The sequence below is a fragment of the Pristiophorus japonicus genome, chromosome 8 (genome assembly GCF_044704955.1).
Source record: "Pristiophorus japonicus isolate sPriJap1 chromosome 8, sPriJap1.hap1, whole genome shotgun sequence".
Taxonomy (NCBI): Eukaryota; Metazoa; Chordata; class Chondrichthyes; family Pristiophoridae; genus Pristiophorus; species Pristiophorus japonicus.
In genome coordinates, this window is record NC_091984.1 from 238,688,395 (window position 1) to 238,708,972 (window position 20,578).

Consider the following 20,578-nt stretch of genomic DNA (forward strand, 5'->3'; position numbering starts at 1 on the left):
TCCCTCAGTACTGCCCCTCCGACAGTGCGGCACTCCCTCAGTATTGCCCCTCCGACAGTGCGGTGCTCCCTCAGTATTGCCCCTCCGACAGTGCGGCACTCTCTCAGTACTGCCCCTCCGACAATGCGGTGCTCCCTCAGTCCTGCACCTCCGACAGTGCGGCACTCCCTCAGTACTGCCCCTCCGACAGTGCGGCACTCCTTCAGTACTGCCCCTCCGACAGTGCAGCACTCCCTCAGTACAGCCCGTACGACAGTGCGGCACTCCCTCAGTACTGCCCCTCCGACAGTGCGGCGCTACCTCAGTACTGCCCCTCCGACAGTGCAGCGCTCCCTCAGTACTGCCCCTCCGACAGTGCAGGGCTCCCTCATTACTGCCCCTCCGAAAGTGCGGTGCTCCCTCAGTATTGCCCCTCCGACAGTGCGGCACTCTCTCAGTACTGCCCCTCCGACAATGCGGTGCTCCCTCAGTCCTGTACCTCCGACAGTGCGGCACTCCCTCAGTACTGCCCCTCCGACAGTGCGGCACTCCTTCAGTACTGCCCCTCCGACAGTGCAGCACTCCCTCAGTACAGCCCGTACGACAGTGCGGCACTCCCTCAGTACTGCCCCTCCAACAGTGCGGCGCTACCTCAGTACTGCCCCTCCGACAGTGCAGCGCTCCCTCAGTACTGCCCCTCCGACAGTGCAGGGCTCCCTCATTACTGCCCCTCCGAAAGTGCGGCACTGCCTCAGTATTGCCACTCCGATAGTGGGGTTCTCCCTCAGTACTGCCCCTCCGACATTGCGGCGCTCCCTCATTACTGCCCCTCGGATCGTGCGGTGCTCCCTCAGTACTGCCCCTCCGACAGTGCGGCGCCTCCTCAGGACTGCCCCTCTGACAGTGCAGTGCTCCCTCAGTACAGCCCCTCTGACAGTGCGGCGCTCCCTCAGTACTGCCCCTCCGACAGTGTGGTGCTCCCTCAGTACTGCCCCTCTGACAGTGCAGTGCTCCCTCAGTACAGCCCCTCTGACAGTGCGGTGCTCCCTCAGTACTGCCTCTCCGACAGTGCGACACTCCCTCAGTGCAACCCCTCCGACAGTGCGGCGCTCTCTCAGTACTGCCCCTCCGACAGTGCGGTGCTCCCTCAGTACTGCCCCTCCGACAGTGCGGTGCTCCCTCAGTACTGCCCCTCCGACAGTGAAATGCTACCTCAGTATTGCCCCTCCGACAGTGCGGTGCTCCCTCAGTACTGCCTCTCCGACAGTGCAGCACTCCCTCAGTACTGCCCCTCCGACAGTGCAGCACTCCCTCAGTACCGCTCCTCCGACAGTACGGCACTCCCTCAGTACTGCCCTTCTGAAACTGCAGCACTCCCTCAGTACTGCCCCTCCGACAGTGCGGCACTCCCTCAGTATTGCCCCTCCGATAGTACGGCACTCCCTCAGTACTGCCCCTCCGACAGTGCGGCGCTCCCTCAGTACTGCCCCTCCGACAGTCCGTCGCTCTCTCAGTACTACCCCTCCGACAGTGCAGCACTCCCTCAGTACTGCCCCTCCGACAGTGCGGTGCTCCCTCAGTACTGCCCCTCCGACAGTGCGGTGTTCCCTCAGTACTGCCCCTCCGACAGTGAAATGCTACCTCAGTATTGCCCCTCCGACAGTGCGGTGCTCCCTCAGTACTGCCTCTCCGACAGTGCAGCACTCCCTCAGTACTGCCCCTCCGACAGTGCAGCACTCCCTCAGTACCGCTCCTCCGACAGTACGGCACTCCCTCAGTACTGCCCTTCTGAAACTGCAGCACTCCCTCAGTACTGCCCCTCCGACAGTGCGGCACTCCCTCAGTATTGCCCCTCCGATAGTACGGCACTCCCTCAGTACTGCCCCTCCGACAGTGCGGCGCTCCCTCAGTACTGCCCCTCCGACAGTCCGTCGCTCTCTCAGTACTACCCCTCCGACAGTGCAGCACTCCCTCAGTACTGCCTCTCAGACAGTGCAACACTCCCTCACTACTGCCCTTCCGACAGTGCAGCGCTCCCTCAGTACTGCCGCTCCTACAGTGCAGCGCACCCTCAGTACCGCCCCTCCGACAGTGCGGCACTCCCTCAGCACTGCCCCTCCGACATTGCGGCACTCCCTCAGTACTGCCGCTCCGACAGTGTGGTGCTCCCTCACTACTGCCCCTCCGACAGTGCGGTGCTCCCTCAGTACTGCCCCTCCGACAGTGGGGCACTCCCTCAGTACTGCCCCTCCGACAGTGCGGCGCTCCCTCATTACTGCCCCTCCGACAGTGCGGCGCTCCCTCAGTACTGCCCCTCCGACAGTTCGGCGCTCCCTCATTACTGCCCTTCCGACAGTGCGGCGCTCCCTCAGTACTGCCCCTCCGACAGTGCGGCACTCCGTCAGTACTGCCCCTCCGACAGTGTGGCACTCCCTCAGTACTGCCCCTCCGACAGTGCGCCGCTCCTTCAGCACTGCCCCTCCGACAGTGCAGCACTCCCTCAGTACTGCCCCTCCGACAGTGCGGCGCTCTCTCAGTACTGCCCCTCCGACAGTGCGACGCTCCCTCAGTACTGCCCCTCCGACATTGCAGCACTCCCTCAGTACTGCCCCTCCGACAGTGCAGCACTCCCTCAGTACTGCCCCTTCGACAGTGCGGCACTCCCTCAGTACTGCCCCTCCGATCGTGCAGCGCTCCCTCAGTACTGCTCCTCCGACAGTGCAGCACTCCCTCAGTACTGCCCCTTCGACAGTGCGGCACTCCCTCAGTACTGCCCCTCCGATCGTGCAGCGCTCCCTCAGTACTGCCCCTCTGACATTGCGGCACTCTCTCAGTACTGCCGCTCCGACAGTGCGACGCTCCCTCAGTACTGCCCCTCCGACAGTGCGGCGCTCCCTCAGTACAGCCCTTCTGACAGTGCGTCGCTCCCTGAGTACTTCCCCTCCAACAGTGCTGCACTCCCTCAGTACTGCCCCTCCGACAGTGCGGCTCTCCCCCAGGACTGCCCCTCTGACAGTGTGGCGCTCCTTCAGTACTGCCCCTACGACAGTGCGGCTCTCCCTCAGTACTGCCCCTCCGACAGTGCGGCTCTCCCTCAGTACTGCCCCTCCGACAGTGTGGCGCTCCCTCAGTACTGCCCCTCCGACAGTGTGGCTCTCCCGCAGTACTGCCCCTCCGACAGTGTGGCGCTCCCTCAGTACAGCCCCTCCAACAGTGTGGCGCTCTCTCAGTACTGCCCCTCCGACAGTGCAGCGCTCCCTCAGTACTGCCCCTCCGACAGTGCGGCTCTCCCTCAGTATTGCCCCTCCAACAGTGCGTCGCTCCCTCAATACTGCCCCTCCGACAGTGCGGTGCTCCCTCAGTACTGCTGCTCCAACAGTGCGTCGCTCCCTCAATACTGCTCCTCCGACAGTGCGGTACTCCCTCAGTACTGCCCCTCCAACAGTGCGGCGCTCTCTCAGTACTGCCCCTCCGACAGTGCGGCGCTCCCTCAGTACTGCCTCTCGACAGTCCGGCACTCCATCAGCATCGCCCCTCCGACAGTGCGGCGCTCCCTCAGTACTGCCCCTCTGACAGTGCAGTATTCCCTCATTACTGCCCCTCCGACAGTGCGGCGTCCCTCAGTACTGCCCCTCCGACAGTTCGGCGCTCCCTCATTACTGCCCCTCCGACAGTGCGGCGTCCCTCAGTACTGCCCCTCCGACAGTGCGGCGCTCCCTCAGTACTGCCCCTCCGACAGTGCGGCGCTCCCTCAGTACTGCCACTCCGACAGTGCACCGCTCCTTCAGCACTGCCCCTCCGACAGTGCGGCCCTACCTCAGTACTGCCCCTCCGACAGTGCGGTGCTCCCTCAGTACTGCCCCTCCGACACTGCTGTGCTCCCTCAGTACTGACCCTCCGACAGTTCGGCGCTCCCTCAGTACTGCCCCTCTGACAGTGCGCCGCTCCTTCAGTACTGCCCCTCCGACTGTGCTGTGCTCCCTCAGTACTGCCCCTCCGACAGTGCGGCGCTCCCTCAGCACTGCCCCTCCGACAGTGCGGCGCTCCCTCAGTATTGTCCCTCGGATAGTGCGACGTTCCCTCAGTACTGCCCCTCCAATAGTGCGGCGCTCCCTCAGTACTGCCCCTCCGACAGTGCGGCGCTCCCTCAGTACTGCCCCTCCGACAGTGCGGCGCTCCCTCAGTATTGTCCCTCGGATAGTGCGACGTTCCCTCAGTACTGCCCCTCCGATAGTGCGGCGCTCCCTCAGTACTGTCTCTCCGACAGTGCGGCGCTCCCTCAGTACAGCCCTTCTGACAGAGCGGTGCTCCCTCAGTACAGCCCTTCTGACAGTGCGTCGCTCCCTCAGTACTGCCCCTCCAACAGTGCGGCACTCCCTCAGTACTGCCCCTCCGACAGTGTGGTGCTCCCTGAGTACTGCCCCTCCGACAGTGCGGTGTTCCTTCAGTACTGCCTCTCCGACAGTGCGGCGCTCCCTCATTACTGCCCCTACGACAGTGCGGCTCTCCCTCAGTACTGCCCCTCCGACAGTGCGGCTCTCCCCCAGGACTGCCCCTCTGACAGTGTGGCGCTCCCTCAGCACTGCCCCTCCGACATTGCGGCACTCCCTCAGTACTGCCCCTCCGACAGTGTGGTGCTCCCTCAGTACTGCCCCTCCGACAGTGCGGCGCTCCCTCAGTACAGCCCCTCCGACAGTGCGGCACTCCCTCAGTACTGCCCCGCCAACAGTGCGGCGCTCCCTCAGTACTGCCCCTCCGACAGTGCGGCTCTCCCCCAGGACTGCCCCTCCGACAGTGTGGTGCTCCCTCAGTACTGCCCCTCCGACAGTGCGGCGCTCCCTCAGTACAGCCCCTCCGACAGTGCGGCACTCCCTCAGTACTGCCCCGCCAACAGTGCGGCGCTCCCTCAGTACTGCCCCTCTGACAGTGCGGCACTCCCTCAGTACTGCCCCGCCAACAGTGCGGCGCTCCCTCAGTACTGCCCCTCCGACAGTGGGGCGCTCCCTCAGTACTGCCCCTCCGACAGTGCGGTACTCCCTCAGTACTCCCCCTCCAACAGTGCGGAGCTCCCTCAGTACTGCCCCTCCGACAGTGCAGCGCTCCCTCAGTACCGCCCCTCCGACAGTGCGGCACTCCCTCAGCACTGCCCCTCCGACATTGCGGCACTCCCTCAGTACTGCTCCTCCGACAGTGCGGTACGCCCTCAGTACTGCCCCTCCGACAGTGCGGCGCTCCCTCAGTACTGCCCCTCCGACAGTGCGGCGCTCCCTCAGTATTGTCCCTCGGATAGTGCGACGTTCCCTCAGTACTGCCCCTCCGACTGTGCAATGCTCCCTCAGTATTGCCCCTCCGTCAGTGCGGTGCTTCCTTTGTACTGCCCCTCCGACAGTGCAGCACTCCCTCAGTATTGTCCCTCGGATAGTGCGACGTTCCCTCAGTACTGCCCCTCCGACTGTGCAATGCTCCCTCAGTATTGCCCCTCCGACAGTGCGGTGCTCCCTCAGTACTGCCCCTCCGACATTGCGGCTCTCCCTCAGTACTGCCCCTCCGACAGTGTGGCACTCCCTCAGTACTGCCCCTCCGACGGTGCGGCGCTCCCTCAGTACTGCCCCTCCGACAGTGCGGTGCACCCTTTGTACTACCCCTCCAACAGTGCAATGCTCCCTCAGTATTGCCCCTCCAACAGTGCGGCACTCCTTCAGTACTGCCACTCCGACAGTGCAGCACTCCCTCAGTACAGCCCGTACGACAGTGCGGCACTCCCTCAGTACTGCCCCTCCGACAGTGCGGCGCTACCTCATTACTGCCCCTCCGAAAGTGCGGCACTCCCTCAGTACAGCCCCTCCGACAGTGCGGTACTCCCTCAGTACTGCCCCTCCGTCAGTGCAGCGCTCCCTCAGTACTGCCCCTCCGACAGTGCAGGGCTCCCTCAGCACTGCCTCTCCGATAGTGTGGTGCTCCCTCAGTACTGCCCCTCCGACAGTGCGGCGCTCCCTCATTACTGCCCCCCCGAAAGTGCGGCACTGCCTCAGTATTGCCACTCCGATAGTGCGGTTCTCCCTCAGTACTGCCCCTCCGACATTGCTGCGCTCCCTCATTACTGCCCCTCGGATCGTGCGGCACTCCCTCAGTACTGCCACTCCGACAGTGCGGCGCTCCCTCAGGACTGCCCCTCTGACAGTGCAGTGCTCCCTCAGTACTGCCCCTCTGACAGTGCGGCGCTCCCTCAGTACTGCCTCTCCGACAGTGCGACACTCCCTCAGTACAGCCCCTCCGACAGTGCGGCGCTCTCTCAGTACTGCCCCTCCGACATTGCGGCGCTCCCTCAGTACTGCCCCTCCGACAGTGCGGTGCTCCCTCAGTACTGCCCCTTCGACAGTGCAATGATACCTCAGTTTTGCCCCTCTAACAGTGCGGAGCTCCCTCAGTGCTGCCCCTCCGACAGTGCAGCACTCCCTCAGTACCGCCCCTCCGACAGTGCGGCACTCCCTCAGTACTGCCCCACCGACAGTGCGGTACTCCCTCAGTACTGCCCCTCCGACAGTGCGGTGCTCCCTCAGTATTGACCCTCGGATAGTGCGACGTTCCCTCAGTACTGCCCCTCCGACAGTGCAATGCTAACTCAGTATTGCCCCTCCGACAGTGCGGTGCTCCCTCAGTACTGCCTCTCCGACAGTGCAGCACTCCCTCAGTACTGCCCCTCCGACAGTGCAGCACTGCCTCAGTACCGCCCCTCCGACAGTGCGGCACTCCCTCAGTATTGCCCCTCCGACAGTGCGGTGCTCCCTTTGTACTACCCCTCCGACAGTGCAATGCTCCCTCAGTATTGCCCCTCCGACAGTGCGGCACTCTCTCAGTACTGCCCCTCCGACAATGTGGTGCTCCCTCAGTCCTGCACCTCCGACAGTGCGGCACTCCCTCAGTACTGCCCCTCCGACAGTGCGGCACTCCCTCAGTACTGCCCCTCCGACAGTGCGGCACTCCTTCAGTACTGCCCCTCCGACAGTGCAGCACTCCCTCAGTACAGCCCGTACGACAGTGCGGCACTCCCTCAGTACTGCCCCTCCGACAGTGCGGCGCTACCTCATTTCTGCCCCTCCGAAAGTGCGGCACTCTCTCAGTCCAGTCCCTCCGACAGTGCGGTACTCCCTCAGTACTGCCCCTCCGACAGTGCAGCGCTCCCTCAGTACTGCCCCTCCGACAGTGCAGGGCTCCCTCATTACTGCCCCTCCGAAAGTGCGGCACTGCCTCAGTATTGCCACTCCGATAGTGCGGTTCTCCCTCAGTACTGCCCCTCCGACATTGCGGCGCTCCCTCATTACTGCCCCTCGGATCGTGCGGTGCTCCCTCAGTACTGCCACTCCGACAGTGCGGCGCTCCCTCAGTACAGCCCCTCTGACAGTGCGGCGCTCCCTCAGTACTGCCCCTCCGACAGTGCGGTGCTCCCTCAGTACTGCCTCTCCGACAGTGCGACACTCCCTCAGTACAGCCCCTCCGACAGTGCGGCGCTCTCTCAGTACTGCCCCTCCGACAGTGCGGTGCTCCCTCAGTACTGCCCCTCCGACAGTGCGGTGCTCCCTCAGTACTGCCTCTCCGACAGTGCAGCACTCCCTCAGTACTGCCCCTCCGACAGTGCAGCACTACCTCAGTACCACCCCTCCGACAGTGCGGCACTCCCTCAGTCCTGCCCTTCTGAAACTGCAGCACTCCCTCAGTACTGCCCCTCCGACAGTGCGGCACTCCCTCAGTATTGCCCCTCCGATAGTACGGCATTCCCTCAGTACTGCCCCTCCGACAGTGCAGCACTCCCTCAGTACCGCCCCTCCGACAGTGCAGCACTCCCTCAGTACTGCCCCTCCGACAGTGCGACGCTCCCTCAGTACTGCCCCTCCGACATTGCAGCACTCCCTCAGTACTGCCCCTTCGACAGTGCGGCGCTCCCTCAATACTGCCCCTCCGACAGTGCGGCACTCCCTCAGTACTGCCCCTCCGATCGTGCAGCGCTCCCTCAGTACTGCCTCTCTGACATTGCGGAACTCTCTCAGTACTGCCCCTCTGACATTGCGGCACTCTCTCAGTACTGCCACTCCGACAGTGCGACGCTCCCTCAGTACTGCCCCTCCGACAGTGCTGCACTCCCTCAGTACTGCCCCTCCGACAGTGCGGCTCTCCCCCAGGACTGCCCCTCTGACAGTGTGGCGCTCCTTCAGTACTGCCCCTACGACAGTGCGGCTCTCCCTCAGTACTGCCCCTCCGACAGTGCGGCTCTCCCCCAGGACTGCCCCTCTGACAGTGTGGCGCTCCCTCAGTACTGCCTCTCCGACAGTGTGGCGCTCCCTCAGTACTGCCTCTCCGACAGTCCGGCACTCCCTCAGTACCGCCCCTCCGACAGTGCGGCTCTCCCTCAGTACTGCCCCTCTGACAGTGTGACGCTCCCTCAGTACTGCCCCTCCGACAGTGCAGCGCTCCCTCAGTACTGCCCCTTTCACAGTGCGTCGCTCCCTCAGTACTGCCCCTCCGACAGTGCGGCATTCCCTCAGTACTGCCGCTCCGACAGTCCGGCACTCCCTCAGTACCGCCCCTCCGAAAGTGCGGCTCTCCCTCAGTACTGCCCCTCCGACAGTGCGGCTCTCCCTCAGTACTGCCCCTCTGACAGTGCGGCGCTCTCTCAGTACTGCCCCTCCGACAGTGCAGCGCTCCCTCAGTACTGCCCCTCCCACAGTGCGTCGCTCCCTCAGTACTGCCCCTCCGACAGTGCGGTGCTCCCTCAGTACTGCCCCTCCGACAGTGCGGCACTCCCTCAGTATTGCCCCTCCGACAGTGCGGCGCTCCCTCAGTACTGCCTCTCGACAGTCCGGCACTCCCTCAGCACTGCCCCTCCGACAGTGCGGCGCTCCCTCAGTACTGCCCCTCTGACAGTGCAGTATTCCCTCAGTACTGCCCCTCCGACAGTGCGGCGCTCCCTCAGTACTGCCACTCCGACAGTGCACCGTTCCTTCAGCACTGCCCCTCCGACAGTGCGGCGCTCCCTCAGTACTACCCCTCCGACAGTGCGGTGCTCCCTCAGTACTGCCCCTCCGACACTGCTGTGCTCCCTCAGTACTGACCCTCCGACAGTGCGGCGCTCCCTCAGTACCGCCCCTCCGACAGTGCGGCGCTCCCTCAGTACTGCCCATCGACAGTTCGGCGCTTCCTCATTACTGCCCCTCCGACAGTGCGGCGCTCCCTCAGTACTGCCCCTCCGACAGTGCGCCGCTCCTTCAGTACTGCCCCTCCGACTGTGCTGTGCTCCCTCAGTACTGCCCCTCCGACAGTGCGGCGCTCCCTCAGTACTGCCCCTCCGATAGTGCGGCACTCCTTCAGTATTGCCTCTCCGACAGTGCAGCACTCCCTCAGTACTGCCCCTCCGACAGTGCGGAACTCCCTCAATACTGCCCCTCGGATAGTGCGGTGCTCCCTCAGTACTGCCCCTCCGACAGTGTGGCACTCCCTCAGTCCTGCCCCTCCAACAGTGCGGCACTCCCTCATTACTGCCCCTCGCATAGTGCGGTGCTCCCTCAATACTGCTCCTCCGACAGTGCGGCGCTCCCTCAGTACTGCCCCTCCGACAGTGCGGCGCTCCCACAGTATTGTCCCTCGGATAGTGCGACGTTCCCTCAGTACTGCCCCTCCAACAGTGCGGCACTCTCTCAGTACTGCCCCTCCGACAGTGCGGCGCTCCCTCCGTACTGCCCCTCGGATAGTGCGGTGCTCCCTCAGTACTGCCCCTCTGACAGTGCGGCACTCCCTCAGTATTGCTCCTCCGACAGTGCGGCGCTCCCTCAGTACTGCCCCTCCGATAGTGCGGCACTCCTTCAGTATTGCCCCTCCGACAGTGCAGCACTCCCTCAGTACTGCCCCTCCGACAGTGCGGCACTCCCTCAATACTGCCCCTCGGATAGTGCGGTGCTCCCTCAGTACTGCCCCTCCGACAGTGTGGCACTCCCTCAGTACTGCCCCTCCAACAGTGCGGCACTCCCTCATTACTGCCCCTCGCATAGTGCGGTGCTCCCTCAATACTGCTCCTCCGAAAGTGCGGCACTCCCTCAGTATTGCCCCTCCGACAGTGCAGCACTCCCTCAGTACTGCCCCTCCGACAGTGCAGCACTCCCTCAGTACTGCCCCTCCGACAGTGCGGCACTCCCTCAGTACTGCCCCTCCGCCAGTGCGGCACTCCCTCAGTACTGAACTGGGAGTTTTTTCTGGATTATGTGCCTGGAGTGGGACTTGAACCCTCTGAATGCGAGGTGAGTGCTGTCCACTGACACCAAGACCGGATGACAACAATATGGAAATCAGGTTAAGGAATAGAATTAGAGGGAGTATTTTATTTCATTTCAATCAATTTAGTTTTACTGTCTGAGTAACCAGATTCTCTGATTGAGATGTTGAGAGGTTCACAGATCAATAATAGAGTGATTTCAGTATCGCCAACGAACACATCACAAATCTGGTCTTTATGGCTCAAGTACTCCCATTTGACTGTAATACTAATATATCAAAAATAAACAGACAACAATTTTAACCCACAATCATATATCAAACGTAGCGATTAATAAAAGCCAGACAGTAACATGGTAGGGACTCAGTGCAAATGGATCATCAATCTTCTGCTTTGCTTCAGAACTCGTTTAGTTTGCTCAACATTGTGGTTTTACACGTAAAAGAGACTTTCTTCAAACAGACATTTCCAATCCTTCCCCTCTCCTGCAGCGCTTCAGCATTGATCTCACCAGATCCCCATCTCCATTCTTCAAAAACTCAAGCTCCTCTCCAACACCAAGTCCTGCCCAGCCAAAGCCCCACTGCAAGCCCTACTCCCGAGAATTCAGACAGAATCTAGGCCAACACTACCAGTGCACTGTCGGAGGGGCAGTACTGAGAGAGTGCCGCACTGTCGGAGGAGCAGTACTGAGGGAGTACCGCACTGTCGGAGGGGCAGTACTGAGAGAGTGCCGCACTGTCGGAGGAGCAGTACTGAGGGAGTACCGCACTGTCGGAGGAGCAGTACTGAGGGAGCGCTGCACTGTTGGAGGGGCAGTACTGAGAGAGCGCTGCACTATCGGAGGGGCAGTACTGAGGGAGCGCTGCACTGTCGGAGGGGCAGTACTGAGAGAGTGCCGCACTGTCGGAGGGGCAGTACTGAGGGAGCGCCGCACTGTCGAAGGGGCAGTACTGAGGGAGCGCTGCACTGTCGGAGGGGCAGTACTGAGGGAGTGCCGCACTGTCGGAGGAGCAGTACTGAGGGAGTGCCGCACTGTCGGAGGGGCAGTACTGAGGGAGTGCCGCACTGTCGGAGGGGCAGTACTGAGGGAACACCACACTGTCGGAGAGGCAGTACTGAGGGAGTGCCGCACTGTCGGAGGAGCAGTACTGAGGGAACACCACACTGTCGGAGTAGCAGTACTGAGGGAGTGCCGCACTGTTGGAGGGGCAGTACTGAGGGAGTGCCGCACTGTCGGAGGGGCAGTACTGAGGGAACACCACACTGTCGGAGTAGCAGTACTGAGGGAGTGCCGCACTGTTGGAGGGGCAGTACTGAGGGAGTGCCGCACTGTCGGAGGGGTCGTCTTTTGGATGAGACATTAATCCGAGTCCTGTCTGCTCTCAGCTGAACATAAAAGATCCCATGGTCACTACTTTGAAGATGAGCAGGGGAGTTCTCTCCGGTGTCCTGGGGCCAATATTTATCCCTCAACCAACATCACTAAAACAGATTATCTGGTCATTATCACGTGGCTGATAGTGGGAGCTTGCTGTGCGCAAATTGGCTGCTGCGTTTTCTTCATTTTGGGTGTTTCAAACCCACGTCCCCTCCCTCGGCTACCCCCCGTTTATTAGCCAATCATTCAGCAGCTCGCATCCGTGAACCAACCACGTGGAAACCGGAGGGAAATCCAACCAGCTCACAGCCCGGGAACCCGCACCCCACGGAGCGGGGCGCGCAAACTGACTGCGCGGCTGGATTAACATTACCCCCACCGGAAACAGGCGGAGTGGGGGCGGGGCACGGTGGGGCGGGGGCGGGGCAGGGCGGAGTGAGGGCGGGGCGGAGTGGGGGCCGGGCGGAGTGCCTGCGGCTGTCAGTCATCAGCGCCGGGCTGGTGACATCATTAACCGTTGAGAGACAGAGCGGCCCCTTTCAATAAGGTCTCTGAGCGGTGGGACGCGGCGACCATGGTCAGAAAGGGGTACTGAGGGAATGATCAGCCATGATCTTATTGAATGGCGGTGCAGGCTAGAAGGGCCGAATGGCCTACTCCTGCACCTATTTTCTATGTTTCTATGTTTCTATCATCTCGCGGGCGGGTCACGTGTCACCCTGCAGTTAAAGGGTCGGTCTCGGCGAGCTCGGTATATATTTTAGTTTGGCCCATTGGGCCACCAGAGCGGCTTGCGGCTGGGCCAGCCGGGGTGTCAGGCTGCCTGTTGGCGGTCCGGCCGAACCCGGGGGGGGGGGGGGGTACATTTGTCGGGCCCGGTCCGACAGTCGACTGACAAAAGAAAATAAGATGGTCGCCACCGCAGTGCGCGTTCCCCTTTGAGGGCGGCCGTGCCGCCATTTTACACAGAGTGCGCCCACGGCAAACGTTGTTGGCGGCTCCGGCCTGGGTCCTGCCGCTCTCACGTGAGGGGTGTCCCCTGCCAGAGGGTAAGGGGTCGACGCGTGCCCGCCACGGTGGGAAACGGGCGGCGCGCTCCCGGACACCGCTCCGATACCGAGGAAGGGCAATTTACAAAATGGCGGCGGCTCCGCGGAGACTCGGCGGCCATTGCGCGCCGTCCCATGGCCGGCACTTCCTGTCAGTCAGAGGCCTTATCGACAGGGGCAATTTGGGCCCCTCTGACTCGCAATGGTTAACGCGATTCCCGGGACCACGCCACATGTTGGTTCAACGGCAACACTTCAATTTAATCCATAATGTCAATTCCACCTTTACTGATGGTGTAAGGTGGCTTGTTGAGAATTAAATTCTTTCGTGACCTTTCGCGGGAAGACTGAAGCTGGTGCGTCGGTCAGACAGCAGAGGAACCTGACCTCGCTCACGTACTGTCATTACATTGGCTCCATGGCTGGTGGTTTTACCTAATTCTTCACACCTCATTGGGTTTTAAATGTGCACAAGCATTTATCATTAGCAGAGTAATCGGTGATTTTCCAACTCAGTGGATAATGATAAGAATATGACCACCAGAGCACTTAGGATTTTTCTGCTTTTTGATGAATGAGATCTGACAGGCGGGGCAGCAGAGATATTGCGAGCTGTTGCATCGACTTACTTGAAGGCAGTTGCATCTCCGTGTATCTTGTAGTTGTCTGTACTGATTCTTGAAATGATCCTCGTCACTGCTATGAGAATGCCAATATTCACCTAGAGCCAACAACATCGATACAAAATCTGGATTAATATCAGCTTTGGGGATCTGGAACTCGCTGCCTGGAAGAGTGGTGGATGCAGAAACCCTCACCACTTTTAAGAGATGGTTGGATGGGCACTTACCTAGAGCTGGTCATTGGGATTAGACTGGATGATCTTTTGTTGGACGGAGCAGATACGATGGTAAGTACTGCAGGGAATCGAATACGGCCAGGGTGATCTCCTGGACTAGTGTCGATCGCCTGGATGGGTCGGAGAGGAATTTTCCCAGATTTTTTCTCCCTAAATTGGCCTGGGTTTTTATCTGGTTTTTGCCTCTCCCAGGTGATCACATGGCTCCGGTTGGGGTGGAGTGTAGAATGTTTCAGTATAAGGGGTGTCACAGTTGGGCTGGGTGCTCTTTGCCTTTCCGTCATTGTTCATTGTTCATAGGTTTATATGTAACCTTCAGGGCTGCTGACCGAGGGCCGTGTGGCTCTTTGTCGGCCGGCGCGGACACGATGGGCCGGAATGGCCTCCTTCTGCGCTGTAAATTTCTATGTTTCTATCCTGAGGTCGTGAAAGGTGCTATATAAATGCAAGTCCTTCTGTGTTTGGAAGAGTGCTTTAATCTGCAATTCGTCACAAATATGCCTGAAAACACAGATGGAAGTCTTGTAACCTTTTGTATGGCTGTTAAACTTCCAATGGGAATATGTATAACTAGCATTGACCTTTGCAAACTATTCTTGCATTTATCATCATCATCATAGGCAGTCCCTCGGAATTGTGCAAGACTTGCTTCCACTCTAAAAATGAGTCCTTATATAGCGCCTTTCACATCCTCAAAATGTCACAACTCTTAAATGTTGGTGTTCAGAGGGATTTGGGGTCTTTGTACAGAAGACGCAGAGTGTTAGCTTGCAGGTACAGCAAGCAATAAGGCCTGTTGGCCTTTACTGCAAGGGGGTTCAAGTATGAGAGGAAGGGTTGGAGGAGGTTACTGAGATAGGGAAGAAATAGGGAGGTCCTAGAGGGCTGGCCATCCTAGACTGGGTGATGTGTAATGAGAAAGGACTAATTAGCAATCTTGTTGCATGAGACCCCTTGGGGAAGAGTGACCATAATATGGTAGAATTCTTCATTAAGATGGAGAGTGACACAGTTAATTCAGAGACTAGGGTCCTGAACTTAAGGAAAGGTAACTTCGATGGTATGAGACGTGAATTAGCTAGAATAGACTGGCGAATGATACTTAAAGGGTTGACGGTGGATAGGCAATGGCAGACATTTAAAGATCACATGGATGAACTTCAACAATTGTACATCCCTGTCTGGCGTAAAAATAAAAAGGAGAAGGTGGCTCAACCGTGGCTAACAAGGGAAATTAGGGATAGTGTTAAATCAAAGGAAGAGGCATTTTAATTGGCCAGATAAAGCAGCAAACCTGAGGACTGGGGGAAATTTAGAATTCAGCAGAGGAGGACAAAGGGTTTAATTAGGAGGGGGAAAATAGAGTATGAGAGGAAGCTTGCTGGGAACATAAAAACTGACTGCAAAAGCTTCTATAGATATGTGAAGAGAAAAAGATTAGTGAAGACAAACGCAGATCCCTTGCAGTCAGAACCAGGTGAATTTATAATGGGGAACAAAGAAATGGCAGACCAATTGAACAAATACTTTGGTTCTGCCTTCACGAAGGAAGACACAGACAACCTTACGGAAATACTAGGGGACCGAGGGTCTAGTGAGAAGGAGGAACTGAAGGAAATCCTTATGAGTCAGGAAATTGTGTTAGGGAAATTGATGGGATTGAAGGCCGATAAATCCCGAGGGCCTGATAGTCTGCATCCCAGAGTACTTAAGGAAGTGGCCCTAGAAATAATGGATGCATTGGTGATCATTTTCCAACAGTCTATCGGCTTTGGATCAGTTCCTATGAACTGGAGGGTAGCTAATGTAACACCACTTTGTAAAAAAGGAGGGAGAGAGAAATTCGCGGAATTATAGACCAGTTAGCCTGACATCAGTAGTGGGGAAAATGTTGGAATCTATTATTAAAGATGAAACAGCAGCGCATTTGGAAATCAGTCCAATGTCAGCATGGATTTATGAAAGGGAAATCATGCTTGAAAAATCTTCTAGAATTTTTTGAGGATGTAACTAGCAGAGTGGACAAGGGGGAACCAGTGGATGTGGTGTATTTGGACTTTCAAAAGACTTTTGACAAGGTCCCACACAAGAGATTGGTGTGCAAAATTAAAGCACATGGTATTAGGGGTAATGTACTGACGTGGATAGGGAACTGGTTGGCAGACAGGAAGCAGAGAGTCGGGATAAACGGGTCCTTTTCAGAATGGCAGGCAGTGACGAGTGGGGTGCCGCAGGGCTCAGTGCTGGGACCCCAGCTATTTACAATATACATTAATGATTTAGATGAAGGAATTGAGTGTAATATCTCCAAGTTTGCAGATGACACTAAGCTGGGTGGCAGTGTGAGCTGTGAGGGGGACGCTAAGAGGCTGCAGTGTGACTTGGACAGATTAGGTGAGTGGCCAAATACATGGCAGATGCAGTATAATGTGGATAAATGTGAGGTTATCCACTTTGGTGGCAAAAACATGAAGGCAGAATATTATCTGAATGGTGACAGATTAGGAAAAGGTGAGGTGCAACGAGACCTGGGTGTCATGGTTCATCAGTCATTGAAAGTTGGCATGCAGGTACAGCAGGTGGTGAAGAAGGCAAATGGCATGTTGGCCTTAATAGCTAGGTGATTTGAGTATAGGAGCAGGGAGGTCTTACTGCAGTTGTACAGGGCCTTGGTGAGGCCCCACCTGGAATATTGTGTTCAGTTTTGGTCTCCTAATCTGAGGAAGGATGTTCTTGCTATTGAGGGAGTGCAGCGAAGGTTCACCAGACTGATTCCTGGGATGGCAGGACTGACATATGAGGAGAGATTGGATCGACTGGGCCTGTATTCACTTTAGTTTAGAAGAATGAGAGGGGATCTCATCGAAACATACAAAATTCTGACGGGATTGGACAGGTTAGATGCAAGAAGAATGTTCCCGATGTTGGGGAAGTCCAGAACCAGGGGACACAGTCTAAGGATAAGCGGTAAGCCATTTAGGACCGAGATGAGGAGAAACTTCTTCACTCAGAGAGTGGTGAACCTGTGGAATTCCCTGCCGCAGAGAGTTGCTGATGCCAGTTCACTAGATATATTCAAGAGGGAGTTAGATGTGGCCCTTACGGCTAAAGGGATCAAGGGGTATGGAGAGAAAGAAGGAAGGAGGTACTGAGGTGAATGATCAGCCATGATTTTATTAAATGGTGGTGCAGGCTCGAAGGGCCGAATGGCCTACTCCTGCACCTATTTTCTATGTTTTTATGTTTCTATGTTCACAGAGACAGGGAGGGCTGTAGGGGCTGGAGGGGGTTATAGAGATAGGGAGGGCTGTAGGAGCTGGAGGAGGTTATAGAGTTAGGGAGGGCTGTAGGGGCTGGAGGGGGTTATAGAGATAGGGAGGGCTGTAGGGGCTGGAGGGGGTTACAGAGATAGGGAGGGCTGGAGGGGCTGGAGGAGGTTACAGAGATAGGGAGGGGTGTAGGGGCTGGAGGAGGTTACAGAGATAGGGAGGGCTGTAGGGACTGGAGGGGGTTACAGAGATAGGGAGGGGTGTAGGAGGTTATAGAGATAGGGAGGGCTGTATGGGCTGGAGGAGGTTATAGAGATAGGGAGGGGTGTAGGGGATGGAGGAGGTTACAGAGATAGGGAGGGGTGTATGGGCTGGAGAATGTTATAGAGATAGGGAGGGGTGTAGGGGCTGGAGGAGGTTACAGAGATAGGGAGGGGTGTATGGGCTGGAGAAGGTTATAGAGATAGGGAGGGGTGTAGGGGCTGGAGGAGGTTACAGAGATAGGGAGGGGTGTATGGGCTGGAGAAGGTTATAGAGATAGGGAGGGGTGTAGGGGCTGGAGGAGGTTACAGAGATAGGGAGGGGTGTATGGACTGGAGAAGGTTATAGAGATAGGGAGGGGTGTAGGGGCTGGAGGAGGTTAAAGAGATAGGGAGGAGTGTAGGGGCTGGAGGGGTTACAGAGATAGGGAGGGGTGTAGGGGCTGGAGGAGGTTACAGAGATAGGGAGGGGTGTAGGGGCTGGAGGAGGTTTCAGAGATAGGGAGGGGTGTAGGGGCTGGAGGGGGTTACAGAGATAGGGAGGGGTGTAGGGGCTGGAGGAGGTTACAGAGATAGGGAGGGGTGTAGGGGCTGGAGGAGGTTACAGAGATAGGGAGGAGTGTAGGGGCTGGAGGGGGTTACAGAGATAGGGAGGGCTGTAGGGGCTCTAGGGGGTTACAGAGATAGGGAGGGGTGTAGGGGCTGGAGGGGGTTACAGAGATAGGGAGGGGTATAGGGGCTGGAGGGGGTTACAGAGATAGGGAGGGGTGTAGGGGCTGGAGGAGGTTTCAGAGATAGGGAGGGGTGTAGGGGCTGGAGGGGGTTACAGAGATAGGGAGGGGTGTGGGTGCTGGAGGGGGTTACAGAGATAGGGAGGGCTGTAGGGGCTGGAGGAAGTTACAGAGATAGGGAGGGGTGTAGGGGCTGGAGGAGGTTACAGAGATAGGGAGGGGTGTAGGGGCTGGAGGAGGTTACAGAGATAGGGAGGGTGTAGGGGCTGGAGGAGGTTACAGAGATAGGGAGGGGTGTAGGGGCTGGAGGGGGTTACAGAGATAGGGAGGGGCGTAGGGGCAGGAGGAGGTTACAGAGATAGGGAGGGGTGTAGGGGCTGGAGGAGGTTACAGAGATAGGGAGGGGTGTAGGGGCTGGAGGGGGTTACAGAGATAGGGAGGGGTGTAGGGGCTGGAGGAGGTTACAGAGATAGGGAAGGGTGTAGGGGCTGGAGGAGGTTACAGAGATAGGGAGGGGTGTAGGGCTGGAGGAGGTTACAGAGATAGGGAGGGGTGTGGGGGCTGGAGGGGGTTACAGAGATAGGGAGGGGTGTAAGGGCTGGAGGAGGTTACAGTGATAGGGAGGGGTGTAGGGGCTGGAGGGGGTTACAGAGATAGGGAGGGGTGTAGTGGCTGGAGGGGGTTACAGAGATAGGGAGGGGTGTAGGGGCTGGAGGAGGTTACAGAGTTGGGAGGGGTGTAGGGGCTGGAGGGGGTTACAGAGATAGGGAGCGTGTAGGGGCTGGAGGAGGTTACAGAGATAGGGAGGCGTATAGGGGCTGGAGGAAGTTACAGAGATAGGGAGGGGTGTAGGGGCTGGAGGGGGTTACAGAGATAGGGAGGGTGTAGGGGCTGGAGGAGGTTACAGAGATAGGGAGGGGTGTAGGGGCTGGAGGGGGTTACAGAGATAGGGAGGGGTGTAGGGGCTGGAGGAGGTTACAGAGATAGGGAGGGGTGTAGGGGCTGGAGGAGGTTACAGAGATAGGGAGGGGTGTAGGGCTGGAGGAGGTTACAGAGATTGGGAGGGGTGTAGGGGCTGGAGGGGTTTACAGAGATAGGGAGGGGTGTAGGGGCTGGAGGAGGTTACAGAGATAGGGAGGGATGTAGGGCTGGAGGAGGTTACAGAGATCGGGAGGGGTGTAGGGCTGGAGGAGGTTACAGAGATAGGGAGGGGTGTGGGGGCTGGAGGGGGTTACAGAGATAGGGAGGGTGTAAGGGCTGGAGGAGGTTACAGTGATAGGGAGGGGTGTAGGGGCTGGAGGGGGTTACAGAGATAGGGAGGGGTGCAGTGGCTGGAGGGGGTTACAGAGATAGGGAGGGGTGTAGGGGCTGGAGGAGGTTACAGAGTTGGGAGGGGTGTAGGGGCTGGAGGGGGTTACAGAGATAGGGAGGGTGTAGGGGCTGGAGGTGGTTACAGAGATAGGGAGGGGTGTAGGGGCTGGAGGGGGTTACAGAGATAGGGAGGGGTGTAGAGGCTGGAGGGGGTTACAGAGATAGGGAGGGGTGTAGGGGCTGGAGGGGGTTACAGAGATAGGGAGGGGTGTAGGGGCTGGAGGGGGTTACAGAGATAGGGAGGGGTGTCGGGGCTGGAGGAGGTTACAGTGATAGGGAGGGGTGTCGGGGCTGGAGGAGGTTACAGTGATAGGGAGGGGTGTCGGGGCTGGAGGAGGTTACAGTGATAGGGAGGGGTGTCGGGGCTGGAGGAGGTTACAGTGATAGGGAGGGGTGTCGGGGCTGGAGGAGGTTACAGTGATAGGGAGGGGTGTCGGGGCTGGAGGAGGTTACAGTGATAGGGAGGGGTGTCGGGGCTGGAGGAGATTACAGAGATAGGGAGGGGTGTCGGGGCTGGAGGAGGTTACAGAGATAGGGAGGGGTGTAGGGGCTGGAGGGGGTTACAGAGATAGGGAGGGTGTAGGGGCTGGAGGGGGTTACAGAGATAGGGAGGGTGTAGGGGCTGGAGGGGGTTACAGAGATAGGGAGGGTGTAGGGGCTGGAGGGGGTTACAGGAGATAGGGAGGGGTGTCGGGGCTGGAGGGGGTTACAGAGATAGGGAGGGGTGTCGGGGCTGGAGGGGGTTACAGAGATAGGGAGGGGTGTAGGGGCTGGAGGGGGTTACAGAGATAGGGAGGGGTGTCGGGGCTGGAGGGGGTTACAGAGATAGGGAGGGGTGTAGGGGCTGGAGGGGGTTACAGAGATAGGGAGGGGTGTCGGGGCTGGAGGGGGTTACAGAGATAGGGAGGGGTGCAGGGGCTGGAGGGGGTTACAGAGATAGGGAGGGGTGCAGGGGCTGGAGGGGGTTACAGAGATAGGGAGGGGTGTAGTGGCTAGAGGGGGTTACAGAGATAGGGAGGGGTGTAGTGGCTGGAGGAGGTTACAGTGATAGGGAGGGGTGTAGGGCTGGAGGGGGTTACAGAGATAGGGAGGGTGTAGGGGCTGGAGGGGGTTACAGAGATAGGGAGGGTGTAGGGGCTGGAGGGGGTTACAGAGATAGGGAGGGTGTAGGGGCTGGAGGAGGTTACAGAGATAGGGAGGGTGTAGGGGCTGGAGGAGGTTACAGAGATAGGGAGGGGTGTCGGGGCTGGAGGGGGTTACAGAGATAGGGAGTGGTGTCGGGGCTGGAGGGGGTTACAGAGATAGGGAGGGGTGTCGGGGCTGGAGGGGGTTACAGAGATAGGGAGGGGTGTAGGGGCTGGAGGGGGTTACAGAGATAGGGAGGGTGTAGGGGCTGGAGGAGGTTACAGAGATAGGGA

General features: G+C 58.6%; 1 protein-coding gene across 1 annotated transcript in view; it reads right to left on the reverse strand.

The window, feature by feature from the left end:
• Positions 1 to 20,578, reverse strand: part of adgrd1 (adhesion G protein-coupled receptor D1) — a 344,020-nt gene that overhangs the window by 84,799 nt on the left and 238,643 nt on the right. The window contains 1 exon segment of the mRNA XM_070886412.1: positions 13,300 to 13,391. Within this exon segment, the coding sequence (XP_070742513.1) occupies positions 13,300 to 13,391 (92 nt within the window).